Source organism: Oryctolagus cuniculus, chromosome 1 (genome assembly GCF_051225735.1).
Source record: "Oryctolagus cuniculus isolate XC-2025 breed Fujian yellow rabbit chromosome 1, ASM5122573v1, whole genome shotgun sequence".
NCBI lineage: Eukaryota > Metazoa > Chordata > Mammalia > Lagomorpha > Leporidae > Oryctolagus > Oryctolagus cuniculus.
In genome coordinates this window covers 6,897,505-6,917,634 of record NC_142867.1, presented here as the reverse complement: position 1 = coordinate 6,917,634, position 20,130 = coordinate 6,897,505, and the positions used below count along the sequence as shown (strand labels likewise).

Below are 20,130 nucleotides of genomic sequence, written 5' to 3'. Positions count from 1 at the left end.
GCGACCTCGCCCGCCCCTCTCGCGTACAGTGCGCCCCGCCCCCTCCGTGACGAAAGCGCGCTCCCGGCCCCACCCTCTCCGGGTTCTGCTCCCTGAGCCCCGCCGCGCCTCCGGCCCCGCCTTCCGACCGCCGCGTACGCAAGCGCGCGGCTGCGGGGCGTGACCTGCGCGAAAGCCCGCCCCCTGGCAGGGCAGGCTCCTCCCTGAGTCCGCCGGGCACGCAGGCGCCGCCCGCCCCGCTCGTCTGATTAGCATAGCGCGCCGGGCCCCGCCCCCTGCTTTGCATGCGCACGGCCGGCCCCGCCCCCGCTGTCAGCTGGAGGAAGCGGAGTAGGAAGCGGCCGCGATGTCCTTTTGTGTCCTACAAGCAGCCAGCGGCGCCGCCGAGTGAGGGGACGCGGCGCGGCGGGGCGGCGCGGCCCGCGGAGGCGACGGAGGAGGGGCCGCCGCAGCCCCCGGCTCACCCCGCCGCTCCGGCCGCTCGGCCCCCATGCCTGCCCGCCCGCCCTGCCGGAGCCCCAGGTCCGGGGGCGGAGGGGAGCGCTGCTGCGGGGGCGGGCGGGCGGGGCGCGGGGGCCATGTGCGAGCGGGGCGGGGAGGCGGCCGGGGGGCGGGCTCCTGGCCGGCCCGGGTCACGGCCGGGACTGGTCCGGTGCCAGACGGGGTCAGGGTCCGGGCGGGATCCGCGTCCGGGTCCTGGGGGGCCGGCCTGGGCCAGGGTCTGGCTCGTTGCTTGGGCTGCGGGTGCTGGCTCGGGCCGGGCCTGGGCCCCAGTCCAGCCCCGGGGCAGGTCCATTCCGGCACCGGAGCGGGCCGGGGAGGCAGATGGGGAGGGTTCTCGGTCTGGGAAGGGGCTCGGAGGACCACGTGGGGGCGCTCGAAGGGGCTCGGGCCACCCTCCGCTCTGGGTCAAAGGTCGCCGCACCGGCTGGGGCAGACTTCTTCCTCTTCGGTTCTCCCCGTTTACTTCCTGATAACCTGATAGAGGTCCCCCGCGGGCGGAGGGGGAGGGGAGGCGAGCAACTTGAGGCAACTTCCCAGAGGTGTGCGCGGGGTGGGGGGCTGGCGCCCCGCGAGGCGGCCGCGCGTGCCCGGCCGGGGATCTGGGACTGGGCGTGCTGGGACAGGAGGGTCCGGGTGTCAGGTGTGAGGCTCTGTGGGACCCTGAGGGCCTGGGGAGAGGGGGTGGGCGCCGGCGTGTGGCTCTCACCTGCAGTGGGAGTTTGTTCCGCGGGCAGCGTGCCTGCAGGAGGGGAGGGAGAGCCCGAGCAGGGGCTGGGGTTTGGGGAAGGCCGGGTATGAGTGTGAAAGTCCCTGGTATGGGCACGTTGGGGCCACTGGGGACCCAGGTGGGTGGGAGGGTGTGGCCCCGAGTGTGAGCAGGACACCTGCCCGTGGGCCTGTGCGCCTGCGAATGCTCCTTTGAATGGAGGGGCCCAGATGACGGCCGAGCACGAGGTCCCCTGGACATCAGGGTGCCTGGTGGTTCCCCTGGGGGCTGAGGCTGTCCTGCTCCCTGCCTGGGGGGGAGCAGGGGGTGTCCAAGCTCCTCCCAGCCTCCCAGGAGTGAGTCCTGCTGTCAGTTACTGGCCCTGGGGGCACTGGAGTCTCTGTTCCCATGGCAACACCTGGGGGCACCCTCACTTCATGGGCAGCCCTGCCTTGGACTCTGTCCCCCGCCTCTCCCGCCGTGGGGCCTGGGAGCCTGGCCTCGGGCCCAGGGTTGGGCAGCCTGTCCTCAGCGCCCACCCCCACCCCGGTTCTGGCGCCTTCCACGGCCTGACAAGTGTTTCCCTGCAGGTGACCAGCGCCATGTCCAGCCAGGTGGTGGGCATTGAGCCTCTCTACATCAAGGCAGAGCCAGCCAGCCCCGACAGTCCAAAGGGTTCCTCGGAGACTGAGCCCGAGCCCCCCGTGACCCTGGCCCCTGGGCCAGCCCCTGCCCGCTGCCTCCCAGGCCACAAGGAGGAGGAGGATGGGGAGGGGGCTGGGCCTGGCGAGCAGGGTGGGGGCAAGCTGGTGCTCAGCTCCCTCCCCAAGCGCCTGTGCCTGGTGTGCGGGGATGTGGCCTCCGGCTACCACTACGGCGTGGCGTCCTGCGAGGCCTGCAAAGCCTTCTTCAAGAGGACCATCCAGGGTGAGCCCCCACCCCCCCATTTGCCCTTTGCCCTGTTCCCTGTGGGTGTCATGGGGCCCCTGGCTGCAGCTTCCAGGTGAGGTAGCCCCCCTAAAAGTGAAGTGCAGGTGGATTGGGGTGGGGCGGGAGACAAGACGCGGGGGGCCCCTCATCTTCGCCGGGGGTTCCCCAGATCCAAGGCGGCCCCTGCGTGTCCCCAAACGTTGTTCTTGCTCCTGGTGGCCGCGGACTCTGCCCAGAGAGGGTCATGTCCCCCCGTTTTGCATTTCCCCAAAGCAGTCCCAAGCCCAGGCAGGCTCTTGGAAAGACCGCTAGGCATCTGTGTGGCTTGGAGGTCGTTGATTTTTATCCTCACGTCCGAGTTCAGGGGAGTGAGCGAGGCGCGGACGTCAGTGGCTTGTTGTTTTTGTTTTTATATAACTATGGTGACTCTGGAGATAACGTAAAACACAACAAACAACTGCGGGCTGCTGCACGTTCTCATGACGTCACCGCACACACACACACACACACCCCCGCCTCCTGGTGTCAGCCGGTGTCGCGCCTGAGGTTCAGGAGGGCTTTTGTGTCTTTTTCACATCTCACAGGTAGAAAAGAGCAGAACCGGGACTTTTTTTCCTAAGATTTAGCAAGTAGAGAGAAAGAGATCTTTCATCTGCTGGTTCACACCCCTGTCCCCAAGTGTCCCCAGTAGCCAGGGCTGGGCCAGGCCTGGACTGTAACCAGGTCTCCCATGTGGGTGGCAGGGACCCAAGGGCTTGAGCCCTCAGCTGGGCACGGGGAGGAAGCTAGGTCAGAACAGAGGCAGAGCGTGTTCCCAGGAACTCGCTCCGGGCCGCGTGTTTCCCAAACCGCCGCCTAGCTGCTGCGCCACAGCGCCGCCCCAGAACCAGGATTTGAACTTGGGTCAGTGTCGGTGCCCGGCGGCTGCCCCTGTCTCCTGCCGCTGACTGGACTTTGGACGGCTGGCTGTGACATGGCAGTGAGTTGTGTTTTGCCTCGGTGTTAAAGCACCGGTCTCCAACTCCATGCTGCCTGGTGGCTCGGAGGAGCGGCGAGCCCGCAGGCCCAGGCCCGGTGTCTCCCTTGGTTCTGTGTTGCCTGCCAACAGGTGTCTGTCGTGTGCCCGCTCTCGGGGCTGTGAACCCTGCCAGGGGCTCTAGCTGCCTTTGCAGAGTAAAATCGTCCGGTTTTACTGGGTGCAGGGATAGGGCGAGGGCGCACAGCGGTTAGTGGTCACACCTGGGCCGGCCCAGGCAGCCCCAGAAGCCGTGGTATTTCACCAACCCAGCCTTTTGTTGCTCGGACGAGTGTCCTGGGCCCTGGGGACACAGCAGGGACCGAGGCAGGGAGACAAGAACAATGACTTGCACGGAATTGTCCTGGGACGTCTGTGGTATGTGCTGGAAGGTGAGGCGCGAGATGTGTGCCAAAGGACTGGGCTGGGTCTGATCTGGAGGGCTTCCCCGAGGAGGTGTCTTGACCCGAGGGCAGCAGCCCGAGCAGGGCTAAGAGAAAGCCCATCGTGGGGAGAAATGGGCCGACGGCGTGGTGGCTGCTGGTGCCGTCGCGTCCTGCAGTAACCCGTGAGGCTGGGCGTGCCGCCAGCACCCACTGCGTCCCAGGCTGTGGCCAGTGCTGGGGAGCCGGGGCCCGGCAAGGAGTTCCGATGGAGCACAGTAGATTGTGCTAGCGGCCGGAGCGGGGCTCGGAGGCCAGGAGCCGTGTGCAGAGGGGCATCGCCGTGGCAAGGCCTCAGAGGTGCAGAGGTGTGGGGGCTCCAGACAGGACACGGCTGTCCCAAGGGACACAGGCGAGGGCGTGCAGGTTGCGCAGGCCCTGTAGCCCAAGGGAGCACCTGGCTGGACTTGGAGGGTTTGAGCCGAGGGCGCCTGTGCAGGCGGCACGCAGAATCCAAGTCTATCCCGGGCTCGTTCTGAAGCCGAGAATTCCGTGTGCCCACGAGGGATGCCCTGGAAGCCCACGTGGGCCCCGGCAGACACGAGGTTTCCCGCCCGGAACAGTCCCCGTGCCTGTGCTGGGTAGAAAGTGGGGACAGCGGGGGGAGGCGCTGTGACCAGGACTGGGGTCAAGGGTGGGAGCAGATGGCGTTGGACCCTACAGTCCACCTGTGCTGGCCCGCTGTGGGGCGTGGGGGGAATCAGACGGCACAGGCTTCTGCCCGAGCGGCCGGACAGGCTGAGGGCGCGGCTGGAGGACCCGTTAGGAGGCGGCTGCATGCGAGTGGGGAGTCTGGGGCCGATGGAGGGGCAGGGAGATGCCCGAGGTGGCAGGAGAGGGGGCGACCTGGGCGTCCCAGAGGCGCAGAGAGAGGAGGCAGTGTCTCCAGGAGGGGGAGATCCGAGGCGTCGGGGGCTTTCCGGCCAAGCGAGCTGAGGCCTGAGTGGACCATTGCACTTAGCAACGCAGAGGTGACCGCGAGAAGCCGCAGGGCCGCAGGCCGCGAGGTGTGGCTTGCCCACAGGCGGGCCCCCAGTCCCTCCCCTGGCCCCTGCTCACGCACCCCAGACCTCTGCTGGCCCCGGGGCGAGTCAGGGCTGTCCCGCCTGCCAGGCGGGCCGCCGTGGGCCCCGGGAGGCGGCCACTGGAGCCCGCTGCCTCTTCCTGGCAGGAAGCATCGAGTACAGCTGTCCGGCCTCCAACGAGTGTGAGATCACCAAGCGGAGACGCAAGGCCTGTCAGGCCTGCCGCTTCACCAAGTGCCTGCGGGTGGGCATGCTCAAGGAAGGTGAGCGCCGAGGGGCGGGGGGGGGGGGGGCCGGCGAGGGGGAGGGGAGGGCGCACGCGAGCCGCCCCAGCCCCCTCACCGCCCGCCCTGCTGTGCCATCCAAGGAGTGCGCCTGGACCGCGTCCGGGGCGGGCGACAGAAGTACAAGCGGCGACCAGAGGTGGACCCCCTGCCCTTCCCCGGCCCCTTCCCCGCCGGCCCCCTGGCTGTAGCTGGAGGCCCCCGGAAGACAGGTGAGAACACCCTGGGTCCCTAGCGCTTGGGGCGGGCTGGGGCGGGGCCGGGAGGCAGCACCCCGCAGCGTGGCGGTTAGCGGGCATCACTTCCCCACTCCCCCAAGGGGCGTTTGTGCAAATGCGCTTCTCTGCACCAGGCACCGAGTGGAACGGCCGCGAACTGAGAAAGGTTTTAAGATTTATGTATTTATTTGGAAGGCAGACTTACAGAGAGAGGAGAGACAGAGACACACTGCATCCGCTGGTTCACTCTCCAAATGGCCACAACAGCCAGGGCTGGGCCAGGCCAGAGCCAGGAGCAAGGAGCCAAGAGCTTCTTCAGGGTCTCCCACATGGGTGCAGGGGCCCGAGCATTTGGGCCATCCTTCACTGCTTTCCCAGGCACAGTAGCAGGGAGGTGGATCAGAAGTGGAGCAGCTGGGATTCGAACTGGTGTCCATGCGGGATGCTGGCTTCTCAGGCAGTGGCTTAACCCTCTGTGCCATGGCGCTGGCCCCTGGAAAAAGGCTTTCTGCCACTCTGAGACTGTCCCCCTGCGGCGCTTCCTGCCGGGCTGGCCGCTGGCGGTTGGGGAAGGCCACGGGGCACAGACCCTGGGCAGATGCCCGTGAGGCCTGTGGGCTGGGAGGGCGCCTCATTCTAGTGTTTTCACCGCTGCCGCAGCCCCAGTGAACGCACTCGTGTCTCACCTGCTGGTGGTTGAGCCCGAGAAGTTGTATGCCATGCCCGACCCGGCGGGCCCTGACGGACACCTCCCGGCCGTGGCGACCCTCTGCGACCTCTTTGACCGGGAGATCGTGGTCACCATCAGCTGGGCCAAGAGCATCCCAGGTAAAGGGCCTCGGTAGCCCGGGGCTGCCCGGAGCAGGCCAGGCCTCGCCCGGCCCCGGCGCGCCCGCTCAGCCCGGCCTGCCGCCCTCTGCCCTCCAGGCTTCTCGTCGCTGTCGCTGTCGGATCAGATGTCCGTGCTGCAGAGTGTGTGGATGGAGGTCCTGGTGCTGGGCGTGGCCCAGCGCTCGCTGCCACTGCAGGACGAGCTCGCTTTCGCAGAGGACCTGGTCCTGGACGAGGAGGGGGCGCGGGCAGCAGGCCTGGGGGAGCTGGGGGCCGCCCTGCTGCAGCTGGTCAGGCGGCTGCAGGCGCTGCGGCTGGAGCGAGAGGAGTACGTCCTGCTGAAGGCCCTGGCTCTCGCCAACTCAGGTGAGCGTGCGGGGCAGCCCTGCCCGGTCCACGAGGCCCTGCGGTTTGTTCTCCCCACAGGCAGGGGCAGAGAGGCCGCGCTCACCCGCTGGTTCGCACCTTTGACGGGGCCACAGCCGCCAGCCGGGCACGCCAGCCTTCTCTAGGCTTCCTCCGGTTCTAAGTATTTATTTATATATTTAAAAGGCAGGGAGAGAGAGAGACAGGTCTTTCATCCACTGGTTCACTCTCCAAATGGCTGCAAAGCCATAGTTGGGCAGATCCGAAGCCAGGAGCTTTCCCTGGGCCCCCAGTGCGGGCGTAGGGGCCCAAGGACCCTGGCCATCTTCTGCTTTCCCAGGCCACACAGGGAGCTGGATGGGAAGCAGAGCAGCCGGGACTCAAACAGGCACCCACACTGGATGCCAGCGCTGCAGGCGGCGGCTTTACCCGCTGTGCCACAGCGCCGGCCCCTTCCTCCGGTGGTATGCGGGTGGCGGCACAGTCCCAGTCTGCAGCAGAGGGATCCGAGGCTTATGGAGCCATGGTGACTTGCTCAGTCACAGAACACGCCAAGGCAGGCCTTGCAGTGACACAGGGTTCTGAGCCGTGTGTCGAGTTCAGTGGGGGAGACAGGAGGTGGCTGGGGTGCCCGGCTCAGGAGCAGCCGTGAGAGATGTCTGGCTCCTGCTCAGCGCGCCCGGGCCTCAGCTGTCCCCTCTCCTCGCAGACTCTGTCCACATCGAGGACGCCGAGGCCGTGGAGCAGCTCCGAGAAGCCCTGCACGAGGCCCTGCTGGAGTACGAAGCCGGCCGGGCTGGCCCGGGAGGCGGCGCTGAGCGGCGGCGGGCCGGCAGGCTGCTGCTCACGCTCCCGCTCCTCCGCCAGACCGCGGGCAAAGTGCTGGCCCACTTCTACGGGGTGAAGCTGGAGGGCAAGGTGCCCATGCACAAGCTGTTCCTGGAGATGCTCGAGGCCATGATGGACTGAGGCCAGGGGCGGCACGGCGGGCACTGGCGGGACCTGCCGGCACGGGGTCGGCCCCGAGGGGCAGAGCTGGGGTCTGGGCAGTGCCGCAGCCTGCTGGCAGGGCCGGGGCAATGCCACCAGCCCCTGGGAGCAGGCCCCACGCCCTCCCCTCCCCCTCCGAGGGGGTGTCGCAAGCTGGGAACGTGTGCGCCCAGGCTTTGGGCAGTGCTGCCCCTTGCAAGCCATAACGAGCCCCCAGAGCCGAGGGGGCCTTGCGGAAGCCATAGGGGGCCGCGGGGCCACGGGGAGGCAGATGCTGACCTCAGGGAGGGAAGGGCATGGAGGCCACAGGCTCCCGGCGGGTGACGCTTCTGCTGCTGCTTAGTCCACCCTCTCCTGAGCAGAGGGGCCCGCGGAGAGCGAAGGCCCTGCCCCCTCGCTCCTCTCCTCCTCATCTGCATTGGGCCTTCGTGCCCCCCCTTGAAGCAATAACTCCAAGCAGGCTCCAGCCCCTGGACCCCTGGGGTGGCCAGGCCCCCCTCCCCCCAGCTCCTGCGCCTCCTCAGGGGGCAGGGACAGCACCGCCTCTGTGCCCTGCAGAGCAATAACACTATATTTATTTTTGGGTTTGGCCAGGGAGGCGCAGGGACCTGGGGCAGGCCGGGGCCCAGAGCCCGCGGCTGTACAGAGACTCTATTTTAATGTATATTTGCTGCAAAGAGAAACCGCTTTTGGTTTTGAACCTTTAATGAGAAAAAAATATATATATACTACGGAGCGCAAACCACCGCGTGTGCAGTGTGTCGCTGGGGGAGGGGCCGCGCGGGCGGGGCGGGGCGGGGCGGCGGTCAGCTCTCGGTCTCCTCGTCGCTCAGCAGCATGTTGGGGATCCCGCGGCTGATGGGGAACAGCCGTCCGGACTCCGGGCACTGCAGCGTGCCCTCCAACACCTCCACCTGCGGGCGGGAGGCGCGGCTGAGCGGGAGGGCGCGGGCGGGGCGGCGCGGGCGGGGGCGGCGGTCAGCTCTCGGTCTCCTCGTCGCTCAGCAGCATGTTGGGGATCCCGCGGCTGATGGGGAACAGCCGTCCGGACTCCGGGCACTGCAGCGTGCCCTCCAGCACCTCCACCTGCGGGCGGGAGGCGCGGCTGAGCGGGAGGGCGCGGGCGGGGCGGGGCGGGGCGGGGGCGCGCGCGCGGGCTGTCACCTCCAGCAGCACGTGGTGCATCTTGCGCAGAAACGCCTCGTCGCACTCGTAGCCCTCCACCGGCTCCTTGGGCACCTCCGCCAGGTGCAGCTGCGGGCGAGAAGCCGGCGTCAGCCCCCGCTCGCCGCCCCCGGCCTCGGCCCCCCACCCCCGGGGTCCGCGCGGCGCGGCCGGGGGCCTCACGGTGTTGGCCGCCTCCAGGAGCGCCGCCCACTCCACTTTGGGGATCATCCGCGCCACGAAGGTGGGGTTGAACTCCACAGGGTTGATGCGCACCTCGGTGGCCTGCGGGGCAGAGAGCGTCAGTCGCGCGGGGGCGGGAGCCGCGCACCGGGGCCGGAGGCCGCCCCTGCCCCTACCTGCAGGCGCAGGGGGAAGCCGCGGGGCCCCACCCCCCGCACGTGGGAGCTCAGCAGGTTGTGGGTGAGCAGCTTCATGTCGCCGCCGGCGCGCTCGCCAGGCCGGAACCGGAACACCAGCCGCTCCGCTCGCGCCACTTCCGGGGCTGCCCCGGCGGGCCGGAAATGGCGAACGTGCGGGCACTTCCCGCGTTCGCCGGAACAGGCGGTGTGTGGCAGACCCGGGCGGGTCACGCGCTGGCGAGGCGCGCGTCGAACAAGGGATGCGAGTGCGCGCCGGTGCGGCTGCTGCACGCGTGTGGCTCCTCCACGCGTTCCTCACACGGCGTCTCCCGGCCCGTAAGCCACGCCTCCTCAAGTGCTGATGAGCGAAGCCCCGCCCCAATGCAAATGAGCCTGGCGTACCGGAAGCCCACGCCTGCGCGGTGGAGGCGGCTCGCCGGGGGCGGGGCGCAGCAGGTGCCCCGACCATCGCGGTCACGTGGTCACGGGCCCGCCCCCGCCCGCCCCCCGCTGAGGGGCGGGGCTGCTGCGGTCGTGAGAGGGCATGGGACTGGCCGGGCTGCGCGTCCTGGGACACCGGGCGGGCTCGGTGCTCTCGGGTGCGGTCGTCCGCGAGAGTGCAGCGGCGGCGGCTGCAAGACGGCGACTTGGAGCGGGGCGTGCGCTCTGTGGAACCCGCAGTTTCAGCGGCGCTGCCGTAGTCATGGCTCCGATCAAGGTGACCGTCCCCGGCCCCCCGGCTTCCCAAGGGCGCCCCCGGCACGCTCGTCTGGGGTGTCGCCGCCTTTCCTTCCCTTGGGTTCCCTCGGAGACCCCTCCCCGCCTCCCCGCCGCCGCCCTGGAGTCCCTGCCACCTGCGCCACGTCCCCTCTCCCGACCCCTGGCTGCCCGCTGCTCTCGCGGGTTCCAGGGGCCTGGTGTCCAGTCGCCTGGGACCGCCCCGAGCCTGCGACGCCGCGCCGTTCTGGGGGAGCTGACGCCATGGCCTCCCCCCAAGCCATCTCCGTTGCCCCAGGGCCTCCCCTCCTCGTGTCCCCCACGCCTTTGCGGTGGTGCTGGGGCCCCCGCACCCCGCCTTGGCCGAGAGCCCAGTGGTGCCGCAGGCCCCCTCCAGGGCCGATGCCCACCCCTCTGCCTGCGTCCTCCACGCGTCTTCGGGACCCAGCCCCAGCCCCTGCCCTGAGGGCCCCTGAGACGCGGGGGGACTCTTGCTCCCCTCTGTCCACCTCCTCTGGGCCCTGGACGCCCGCACACACTCCCAGGCACACTTCCTTTCTTATCCACACCCCCGGTAGCTTTCCCGCCCGCGGGCAGCCGAGGGCAAGACACTGAGGCCTGGCTGGGGTCCTGGCCCTGCCTGCTGGGGCCTCCTCTCCACCCCCAAATACAGCGCTCTGCTCTTAGCCCACCCTTTCCTGCGACCCACGGCCACACTGGGGGAGCCTCCCCCTTTCTCCGTTGTCACCCGTGGGCCCTTCGAAGGAGCAGGGCCACCTTGGGCCCTGGAGGGTGGGGGCAGCCAGGTGGGGAGGGGGTGAGGGCCAGGCAGGAACCGTTGGAAACTGATGGGACTGGACTTTCCTGCTGGGCGGGACCGTGTCCTGGAGTCACCCCGCCCTCCGGCTGCTTGGGAACGTCTCTCTCCCTCCGCTCTGGGTGGCTGCCCCGCCCGGCTTCTCCCCACTTACCCCGAGCCTCCTCCCTAGGTGGGGGACGCCCTGCCCGCCGTGGAGGTGTTTGAAGGGGAGCCGGGGAACAAAGTGAACCTGGCGGAGCTGTTTAAGGGCAAGAAGGGTGTGCTGTTTGGAGTCCCCGGGGCGTTCACCCCTGGCTGCTCCAAGGTGAGGCCCCCTTCAGCGGGTCCTGGGTGTCCTGAGCCTGTGGGTGAGGTGGCGGTTTGGAAAGTAGATCTTGCCGGCTGGTGACTGGTCTGGGAGGGACCTGGGGCCTTGGCAAGGGAGACACAGTTCACAGCCCTGACCACGGGACAAGTCGGGCTCTGAGCTTCCTAGTGGGCCAGGCAACAGGGGAGCCTGGTGGGCTGAGAGGCCGGGGGAGCTGACCGCTTTGTGCACCTGTCTCCTCGCAGACTCATCTGCCAGGGTTTGTGGAGCAGGCTGAGGCGCTGAGGGCCAAAGGGGTGCAGGTGCTGGCGTGTGTGAGCGTCAACGACGTCTTCGTCATGGGCCAGTGGGGGCGCGCCCACCAGGCCCAAGGCAAGGTGCGGAGTGGGGCCTGCGGGGGCGGGGCCCGGGAGTGGGTTTCCTCCTGACCTGTGCCTTCTGCCGTCCCAGGTCCGGCTTCTGGCTGACCCCACCGGGGCCTTTGGGAAGGTGAGTGTGTCCCGTGGGCGGGTTCTCATGGGACGCGGGCTCTCCCGGGGTCCTGACGCTGTCTCTTCTCTCAGGAGACAGATCTGCTGCTCGACGATTCCTTGGTGTCGCTCTTTGGGAACCGACGGCTCAAGAGGTGAGGGGGAGGGTCCTGGTGGGGTTCCTGGGGGAGGGCCCGGGTGGGGTTCCTGGGGGAGGGCCCGGGTGGGGTTCCTGGGGGGAGGGCCCGGTGGGGTTCCTGGGGGGGGGCCCGGGTGGGGTTTCTGGGGGAGGGCCTGGGTGGGGTTGCTGGGGGTGGGTCCCGGCACGGCCCCCGCTCACGCGGCTGGCCCCGCCGTAGGTTCTCCATGTTGGTAGAGGACGGCGTGGTGAAGGCACTGAACGTGGAACCCGATGGCACCGGCCTCACCTGCAGCCTGGCCCCCAACATCTTCTCGCAGCTCTGAAGGCCCAGCCCAGACCTCCCTCTCCCCTCTCCTACCCACCTGCTGGATGCTGGGCAGATCTGGTCTCGCCCAGCCTCAGCGGGGGTCTCCCAACTGGAGCCTCGGGCGCGTTTCTGCAATAAACACTTCCGGGTCACGTCCGTCTCCTTGGTTTGGGAACGCAGCTCCATCGAGGGCCTTGGCACCGTCAGAGCCGGGGGCCGGGGGCCGGGGCTGAAGGGGAGAGTCTGGGGTCCCTGACAGTTACGGAGAAGGCAGCGTCTGGAAGCTGGGGTGCAGCCAGTGGTGCGGGGCGCGGGGAAGGACGGCCAGGGAGCCTGCAGGCACATGCCGGTGGCCACGCGCTTGGCGCACACCATGACCTTTTGCGTAATCTCTGGCTGCTGCTGGCTGAATCCCAGGCTGGGCACCCCAGGGCAGGGCCCTTGGCCTTGGTCACCCCTGCCCCCCCAGCCCCAGCCCCAGCCCCAGCGGCGGGGGGGGGGCTCCATCAGTGGAGGCAGCGCTGGTCCGAGAGGGCCCCTGGGGGAGGAGTCTGGGTGGGTGGGTGGGCGGGCGTGAAGCCAGGAGCCAGGGACACCAGCAGGGTTTTGGTGCTGGGGGTGGTAGCTCTGTGCAGGCCCTGGGAAGCCATGGGCAGGGTGCAGGCTGCAGTGAAGTGGCCCCTGGGGTTTAGGTGTTGAGGGCAGGAGCTGCTGCAGCTGTGAGGAGCTGCTCCACTCAGGGAGTCCTGTTGGAGCAGGTCGGTTGGCCTGGGCTGTGCTGGCCGCTGCTTGCTGTGGACCCTGTGGGCGCCAGGCCCCACGGAGCAGCCCCTGCCTGCTGGTCTGGAGAGCTCAGCCCCCTTATCCCCCCCCCCCCCCCCGCCGCCGCCAAGCCGGCTGGGGCGGAGAGGTCAGGTGCAGGCCTCTTAGAGGCTGTGGGAATGGTGCAGGGAGGGGGGAGGGGGTGAGCGCAGTGGGGCGGGGTGGCTGCCCAGAGAGGGGGAAGGGAGGCTGGAGGCTGCTTGCCTTCCACCCTGGGGCCCTGGGGCCAGTGCAGGACTTGCACAGGACGGTGACAGGTCACATTCCTACGTGCCCCCCCCCCCCCCCCCCGCCCAGGCCTCGGGTGGTCAGTGCAAGTGCGGAGGCTGTGGTTACGCAGGAGGCTGTGGAGGGGCGGCCTCAGCGCCTGGGTCCTGCCCACTGAACTTTGACCCTGCGGTTCTCACACACCTGGCCACCTCTCCTCCTCCCCTTGCCTGGACAGCACGTGGTTGCACAAGTGAGGAAACAGGCGGAGCTGCACACAGGGCGCATGTGAGCCCAGCGTCTGCGCCCCTCCCTTGGCCCGCCACCTGTGCCGCCCCCCACCAGCAGGGGAGCCCCGTCTGTCACTCCCCACTCCCCGTCCTCCATTCTGGGCTCTCACCTGGGCCGACTGAGGCCCCGGGAGGCCTCGGAGAGGAAGTGGCCCCTCTGGGGTCTGTGGCCACGGGCTGGACCACTAGGCAAGTGTGGGGGGCTTCCAGGGTCTGAGTGGTCCCTCAGGGCAGCCCAGTGTGGGGGAGTGGGTTTGATGCTGAGTACACGGCTCAGTTTGCACTGAGGGGGGCGCCTGGGCCTGGCCCTGGGAGCTGCTCCCCTCCGTCCCCTGGCCCGGGGGAGCCACGAGCAAACAGCACCAGCCCACCAAATTCTGCAGGGCAGGCCAGGCTTCCGGCCTGGGGACCAGGGCAGCCTGGGCTGCACCTGCAGGGCTCTGGGTGTCCAGAGGGTCCACATTTCAAGACCCCACCTGTGGTCTCAGCCCGGGGCTGCTTCGTGGGCTCCCAGGGTCGAGGCGCCCACAGAGGATGAGGACTACCTGCTGTGTTGCCCCAAGGCGGTGGGCACAAGGGCCACAGAAACCCACCCCGCAGGACTGACGCCAGCGCATTCACGGAGACCTGAGCGCCTCCCATTGGGCCGCTCTTCCCAAGGCCGGGGCTCTGGGGAAGACAGCACAGCCCCCGCCCCGGGAAGCCTCTCCCATCGCGGAGCAGGCAACGGGCCTCGGCCGGGGAGACGCTGGTGGGGCCGCGGAACCCCAGTCACTGCCAACTTCCTGCTAGCGCCCACCCTGGGGGGCAGCGGATGATCGCCAGGGCTTTGAGCCCCACGAGACCCGGATGGCGCTCCTGGCTTCAGCCTGGCGTGGCTCCGGCTGTCGTGGGTGTTTGGGGACTTGAACCAGTGGATGCAAGCTCTCTGGTTCTCTGCCTCCCTCTCTCTCTTCCTCTCAAACAAACAAGAACGGGACAAAGAATAATTGTTAATATAACATTGAGAACTGAAAGATTTTTTTTTTTAAGATTTATTTATTTGTTTGAAAGAGTTACAGAAGGGGAGAAAGAGAGTAGAGAGTTCTTCAGTCTTCCACCCGCCGGTTCACTCCCCAGTGGCTGCAACACTGGGGCTGGGCCAGACTGAAGCCAGGAGGCCGCAGCTCCCTCCAAGTCTCCCCCGGGGGTGCAGGGGCCCTAGCACTTGGCCATCTGCTGCTGCTTCCCCGGGGGCGTTATCGGGGAGCTGGATCAGAAACGGGGCAGCCCACTGGAGCTGGCGCTCACGTGGAACGCCGGTGTTGCAGGTGGAGGCTTAGCCCCTGCGCCGGCTGCAGTCAAGGTTTCCTGGAAGCTGCCGTGCAGTAACAGCTCCCCTCACCCACAGCGGGTGAGCCCCGGCCCCGGCGGGTGCCTGAAAGCGGATTTGAGTGTGCGCTACATTTCTTCCCAGACAGGTGCAGGTATACATCAGGCAGGGTCAGAGGTTGACGACGGCAACTGGCAGTAAAATGGAACAATTAGAACAACACCCCTACTCCTGTGCCTGGGGCCGCGGCGCCCGCGCTGTGCTCAGGGTGCACCCAAGATGGCGCCTCTGAGCGGTGGGCGTGCACGGAACCGAACCAAGGGGTGACCCCGGCCCGTGGAGCCGCTCAGGAAGGCACACGATGGAACACGCACGGGCTGTTTCCTTCTAGGATTTTCCAGGTCGCTGAGGCTGCAGCCTCGGGCCGCGGCGCCTGCGGAATCTCCTTCTCCTTGCAGCTCCTGGAACACAGCAGCCAGCACCCGCGGGGCAGGCTGGGGAATGCTGAGCGCGCGGGGCAGGCTGGGAATGCTGAGCGCGCGGGGCAGGCTGGGAATGCTGAGCGCGCGGGGCAGGCTGGGAATGCTGAGCGCGCGGGGTAGGCTGGGAATGCTGTGTGCGCGGGGCAGGCTGGGAAATGCTGAGCGCGCGGGGCAGGCTGGGAATGCTGAGCGCGCAGGGCAGGCTGGGGAATGCTGAGCGCGCGGGGCAGGCTGGGAATACTGAGCCCGCGGGGTAGGCTGGGAATGCTGTGTGCGCGGGGCAGGCTGGGAATGCTGAGCGCGCGGGGCAGGCTGGGAATGCTGAGCACGCGGGGCAGGCTGGGGAATGCTGAGCGCGCGGGGCAGGCTGGGAATACTGAGCGCGCGGGGTAGGCTGGGAATGCTGTGTGCGCGGGGCAGGCTGGGAAATGCTGAGCGCGAGGGGTAGGCTGGGAAATGCTGAGCACGCGGGGCAGGCTGGGGAATGCTGAGCGCGCGGGGCAGGCTGGGAATACTGAGCGCGCGGGGTAGGCTGGGAATGCTGAGCGCCCGGGGCAGGCTGGGGAATGCTGAGCACGCGGGGCAGGCTGGGAATGCTGAGCGCGCTCGGGGCAGGCTGGGAATGCTGAGCACGCGGGGCAGGCTGGGAATGCTGAGCGCGCGGGGCAGGCTGGGAATGCTGAGCGCGTCCCGGCTGTGTGTAGCAAGGACACCAGGAGTTCTGTCACCGGAGGACGGCGGCGCGCCACACGGGCTGCGGGGCCTGCACAGGACACGGCTCCCGGCTTCGTCCTGCGGATGGCGCAGAGAGGGCGGGGACTCTCCCCATCGCGGGTGTCTGGGGCAGGGCCGGTGGGAGGCCCTGGTCACGGGCCCTGTGGCCTCAGAAGGTGGTGCTGGCCACAGGCTGCTTAGAAAAGCCCGAGCAGGGCGCGGCCTGAGACGCCCGCACACCCATTTTGAGTTTTAGTTCAAGTCCCAGCTCCTCTGCTTCCGGTCCAGCTCCCTGCGAATGCTCCCGGGGAGGCAGCTGATGACGGCCCAAGTGCTTGGGTCCCTGCACCCACGTGGGAGACCCGGATGGAGCTCCAGGCTCCCGGCGTTGGCCTGGCCCCGCCCTGGCTGTTGTGGCCATTTGGGGAGCGAACCAGCAGATGGAAGACTTCTCTGTCTCTCTCTCCCTCTCTCCTCCTCTCTCTTTGCAACTCTGCCTTTAAAATAAGTAAAATCTTTAAAAATTTTTTTTGAAGATTTTATTTATTTTTTGAAAGTTACAGAGCGAAGGAGAGAGAGACAGAGAGAGAGGTCTTCCATCCGCTGGTTCGCTCCCCAAATGGCTGTAACAGCCAGGGCTGAGCTGATCTGAAGCCAGGAGCCAGGAGCTTCTTCCAGGTCTCCCACGTGGGTACAGGGGCCGGGGACTTGGGCCATCCTCTGCTGTGTTCCAGCCCGTTAGCACAGAACCGGACGGCAGCTGGAGGCTGGGGGACTGGAGCTGGCCCTCGTGTGGGTGCTGGCGTCGCAGGCGGAGGCTTAGCCGGCAGGTTCCTCTGTCGGGTGAGCAGAGCTGGCGCACGTGGTGGGTCGGCGCTGCTGTGGTGTGAGCGTGGTGAGCGCCCCGGGGACTCGCGCTGACACAGGAGGTACTGAGGGCGGCCCCTTCAAGCAGCCTTTGGCAGGGGCGTTGGGCAGAGTGGTTGACACCCCGTGGGGCGCCCGCATCCTGCGTTGGAGGGGCTGCTTCCCGTCCAGACTCTGCTTCCGAGCCCAGCGTCCGTGGGTCCCTGCCACCCCTGCGGGAGACCCGGACTGCGTTCCTGGCCCCTGGCACGGCCCTGGCTGCTGTGGGCTTCTGGGGAGTGAATCGGAATACAGATGATGTCTTTCTGTCTCTTCGTCTTTCTCTCGTGTCTCCCGGCCTTTCAAATAAGACAGTAAGTTATTTTTTAATTAAAAAAGGTCACTAGGGCTACGCCCTGAATCCATTTCTGCAATGCAGGGTTAATGAGTTAGCGGGAGAAGAGGTTTGGCGTAAAAAACAGTTTGGCTGAGCCTCTGGGGACACTTCCTGCCTTAATTTCTTTCGAAGATTTATTTATTTGATTGAAAGGCAGAGCGAAAGGGAGACTAGAGAGAGAGAGAGAATCTTCCGTCTGCTGGTTCACTTCCTAAATGGCCTCAGCAGCCAGGTTGGGCCAGGCTGAAGCCAGGAGCCGGGGCCTCCACCTTCCTCCCACAGGGTGCGGGATCCGCCGGCCGTCTGGCTTCGAACCGGAGCAGCTGGGCCTCATCAGCGCTGTGACACGGGACACAAGCGGTGGCCTAAGCTGCTGAGGCCACACCGCCAGCTGCACCCCCCCCCCCGTCTCTTTCCCTGCTTCCTGCGGAATCCGCCAGCAAGAAGACCCCCACCACGTGCAGCCCCCGACTGATCAGAGCTGAGATGCAAAGCAAACCTCCCCTCACAAATGGCCCGCCTGTGGCAGTGGCCGAGGGACCGAGGCGGCCGTGTGCAGCGCGCAGGGGTCCTGCGCCCCGGGGGCCTCTGGGCCACGCGCGCTGCCTCCCCTCTCTGAGCCAGGCGGTCTCCCCTCAACGCACTCACGGTCTAGTGCAGGGGTGAGGGCAGCGGCTGGGGTGGAATCACAGGGTACCCCGCCCACCACTCCGCCTGTCCCTGTGGGCCGCGGGAGGGAGCGAGTGCCTTCTCGCTTCGACTGAGTAGCCGCGACCCGGTGACCGGAGGCAGGAAGGGCGTTCCAGGAGGTAGGAACAGTCTGCACGAGGGCCCAAAGGCGAGGAGGCCGAGAGAGGACAGAGACGGGGTCGTGGCCTGCCTTCGCCTGGCTGGGCTCCCGTGGCGGAGGGTGCGTGTCTGGGCCGGCTCGGGACACGTGGATCCGTTTCAGTCCCCGCCCCGGGCTCCTACTGTGACGCGTGTTCCCACAGGCCCGAGTGCGGGGTGGAAGCCTCTGGGGTTATCTCGGGGCCGGGAACTGCCGCCGGGGAGGCCGCCTGGGCTGGGGGCCGCGTCTGTGCTCGCGCAGGTCCGGCCTGTCTTCTGCATGTTTTCCCAGTTGTGGAGGCTGCATGAGGCTGGGTCTGGCCTTGCTGGGCAGTTGGGGGCCAGGCTCTGGCCTTGCTGTCCCCAGGCAGCCATGGGGTTGGCTGGGAGCAGTGGTGGGGGGTGAAGGCGGGGGAGGGGGTTCAGGGCCCGGGGGGCTCCCCGAGCCCGAGGACTGGGTTCACCCTCAGCCGCCATGACCCCCGTTGCCCTCGGACTCTGTTTCCCCATCTCTGAACTGGAATTGGTCTCTTGACAGCACTGACGCGGCTGCCTTCTGTGAGCTGGCTCTACCGCGTCCAGGCTGTGTGGCCTTGAGCAAGGGCTTAGCCGCTCTGCACGCCGGTCCCTGTGCTAGCCGGGGCAGGCAAGGTGGTCCTTGCAGACGCAGATGGGATAAGGGGGTGTTGGGGACAGGGTAGGAGTCTGCCCTGTGCGAGGAAGGGGCAGGTGGGCGAGGCCAGCAGGGTACCCGTGTGTCTGTGTGCAGTGTGTGCATGTGTGTTCATACGTGTGGGCAGGGGGACAGAGGGGTGTTCCGGGCTGAGGGAACAGCAAGTGCAAAGTTGCTAGTGGTCAGAGGGAGGCCGAGGGACCCGTGTGGCCTGCGTGGGCCGGGGGGGGGGTGAGGTCTGGAGCTAAGCTGGGGCCTCTCTTTACGGGGCCTTTTTTTTTTTTTTAAAGATTAATTAATTAATTAATTTGAAAGGTAGAGTTACAGAGGCAGAGAGAGAGGGAGGTCTTCCATCTGCTGATTCACTCCCTAGGTGGCTGCAGTGGCCAGAGCTGATCCGAAGCCAGGAGCTTCTGGGTGCAGGGTCCAAGCACTTGGGCCATCTTCTACTGCTTTCTCAGGCCATGGCAGACAGCTGGATTGGAAGTGGAGCAGCCGGGATTCGAACCGGCATCCATATGGGATGCCAGCACTGCAGGCGGCAGCTTTACCCGCTGTGCCACAGCGCTGGCCCCCTACAGGGCCTTGCACTTGACTCAAGGTGCAGGGAGAAGCCCCTGGAGGTTGGGAGCAGGGCAGCGGGTGTCTGAGTGATGGCTCAGTGCCGGGCCACTCGGAGGGGGAAGACGGGCCTGGGTGCCAACACAGCTTAGAGGCTCCGGAAGGGCAGAGCGTGGGGTGCCCTGGGGGGTGGGAAGGCAGAGCTCCCCAGGTGGCAGGTGGCAGGGACGGTGGCGCCTCCTCTCCTCGGCGGCTGGGACCCTGCCCTCCCTCTGTGGTTCTGGCTTCCCACTGCCCCGCCTCTGGGCCACTCCACCGGGCATTTCTGTCCCGTCCTGTCCAAATCCTCCACTTCCTCCCCCAGATGGTGGGTGGGGACCTGCAGGTGCCCAGAAGACCCCCCCCCCCCCTCCAAGCCTGCCTCTTTGTTTTTATTTGTTGAGCCTGGGGCCTCAAATGTCTGATTAGAGAGAAAAAACTCTCTGTGACCCAGCCTGGGGGTGGGAATGGGGGGGGGTCCCAGCTTTTGCTGGTCCGGGCCCCACTGCCCCCACTCCCTAGCCTCCTGCTGCCCCTCAAGCCTCAGGTCCCCTTGGGGATGGACCAGGACTGTCCAGAAAATTCTAAACCAGAAGCGAAGGGTGTGGGGAATGGGTTCCCTGGGCAGCTGGGGAGGCTGGGCCTTGAGCCAGGAGAGTGCAGGCCACAGGCTGTGGTCGGCTGTGCCATGCAGTTGTCCGTCTGTCTGTCTCTGCTCCTTGCCTGCCTCCCGGCGCTGTGGGCAAGGAAAAGACACCTGAGAAAGGGTCACTGTCCCAGCCGGAACAGCCAAAGATGCCCGCCGTGAAATCTTTGTCAGGGGCTCGCCCGGCAGCGCGGCTGGTTAGACCGCAGCCCGCAGTGCCGGCATCCTGTGTGGGCACCGGTTCCTGTCCCGCCTGCTCCGCTTCTGATCCAGCTCCCTGCTAATGCACCTGGGAAAGCAGCAGAAGACGGCCCAAGTGCTTGAGCCTCTGCACCCACATGGGCGACCTGGACGAAGCTCTGGCTCCTGGTTTTGGCCTGACCCAGTACTGGCCGTTGTAGCCATTTTGGGGAGTGGACCAGGGGATGGAAGATCTGTCCCCCTCCTTTCAAAATAACTAAATAAAAAAGAAATCAGCAGAAGACCATTTCCAGGACAGCAGCTGTTAGAGAGACCAAGGTTGCCGGTATAGAACAGAAACAAGTGTTGCAAAATGCATTGCAAGGCCAGGAAGGTGCCTGCCCTGTGCCCCGCCGGCCGCCACCGCTTGCTCCACGTTGCTCCACGCTTGCTCCACGCTCCCCTCCCCAGGCTCAGGAAGGAAAAGCACAGGACTGTGGGACAGGATGGGGGTGGGGGGATGGAGGGTTGG

The 20,130-nt window shown here is 67.1% G+C and overlaps 3 protein-coding genes across 5 annotated transcripts; 2 read left to right on the top strand and 1 right to left on the bottom strand.

Moving 5' to 3' along the window:
* The first annotated feature begins 329 nt into the window (after positions 1–329).
* ESRRA (estrogen related receptor alpha) lies at positions 330–8,054 on the top strand. Of its 2 annotated transcripts, none has more exons than XM_051833112.3 (7): positions 330–522; positions 1,801–2,137; positions 4,770–4,886; positions 4,991–5,119; positions 5,786–5,953; positions 6,053–6,322; positions 7,032–8,054. In XM_051833112.3, exons 2-7 carry the CDS (start codon positions 1,813–1,815, stop codon positions 7,289–7,291), a joined length of 1,269 nt encoding a protein of 422 aa, XP_051689072.1. In that variant the 5' UTR covers positions 330–522; positions 1,801–1,812; the 3' UTR covers positions 7,292–8,054. The 2 variants fall into 2 exon arrangements, with proteins under 2 accessions (XP_051689072.1, XP_051689073.1); XM_051833113.3 differs by lacking the exon at positions 330–522 and adding an exon at positions 930–1,043.
* On the bottom strand, positions 8,000–8,950 carry TRMT112 (tRNA methyltransferase activator subunit 11-2). 2 transcript variants are annotated; one of them, XM_070069140.2, is made up of 4 exons: positions 8,836–8,950; positions 8,660–8,761; positions 8,477–8,566; positions 8,000–8,398 (listed from the first exon to the last, which is right to left on the bottom strand). In XM_070069140.2, exons 1-4 carry the CDS (start codon positions 8,911–8,913, stop codon positions 8,291–8,293), a joined length of 378 nt encoding a protein of 125 aa, XP_069925241.1. In that variant the 5' UTR covers positions 8,914–8,950; the 3' UTR covers positions 8,000–8,290. The 2 variants fall into 2 exon arrangements, with proteins under 2 accessions (XP_069925241.1, XP_051689099.1); XM_051833139.3 differs by having other exon boundaries at positions 8,000–8,226.
* Positions 8,951–9,372: 422 nt separating this feature from the next.
* Positions 9,373–11,753, top strand: PRDX5 (peroxiredoxin 5). Its single transcript, XM_051833127.3, has 6 exons — positions 9,373–9,556; positions 10,545–10,679; positions 10,928–11,059; positions 11,133–11,171; positions 11,246–11,307; positions 11,512–11,753. Exons 1-6 carry the CDS (start codon positions 9,383–9,385, stop codon positions 11,615–11,617), a joined length of 648 nt encoding a protein of 215 aa, XP_051689087.3. The 5' UTR covers positions 9,373–9,382; the 3' UTR covers positions 11,618–11,753.
* Positions 11,754–20,130: the final 8,377 nt, after the last annotated feature.

Excerpts from the sequence above, each read along its gene's own strand:
- TRMT112 (XM_070069140.2), bottom strand. The coding sequence starts at position 8,913 with ATGAAGCTGCTCACCCACAACCTGCTGAGCTCCCACGTGCGGGGGGTG. Across the intron at positions 8,567-8,659 it reads TCCTGGAGGCGGCCAACACC|CTGCACCTGGCGGAGGTGCC; the intron begins GTGAGGCCCCCG and ends TCTCGCCCGCAG. Across the intron at positions 8,399-8,476 it reads TGCACCACGTGCTGCTGGAG|GTGGAGGTGCTGGAGGGCAC; the intron begins GTGACAGCCCGC and ends TCCCGCCCGCAG.
- ESRRA (XM_051833112.3), top strand. The coding sequence starts at position 1,813 with ATGTCCAGCCAGGTGGTGGGCATTGAGCCTCTCTACATCAAGGCAGAG. Across the intron at positions 5,120-5,785 it reads TGGAGGCCCCCGGAAGACAG|CCCCAGTGAACGCACTCGTG; the intron begins GTGAGAACACCC and ends CCGCTGCCGCAG. Across the intron at positions 5,954-6,052 it reads CTGGGCCAAGAGCATCCCAG|GCTTCTCGTCGCTGTCGCTG; the intron begins GTAAAGGGCCTC and ends TCTGCCCTCCAG.
- PRDX5 (XM_051833127.3), top strand. The coding sequence starts at position 9,383 with ATGGGACTGGCCGGGCTGCGCGTCCTGGGACACCGGGCGGGCTCGGTG. Across the intron at positions 9,557-10,544 it reads TAGTCATGGCTCCGATCAAG|GTGGGGGACGCCCTGCCCGC; the intron begins GTGACCGTCCCC and ends CCTCCTCCCTAG. Across the intron at positions 11,172-11,245 it reads CCACCGGGGCCTTTGGGAAG|GAGACAGATCTGCTGCTCGA; the intron begins GTGAGTGTGTCC and ends CTCTTCTCTCAG.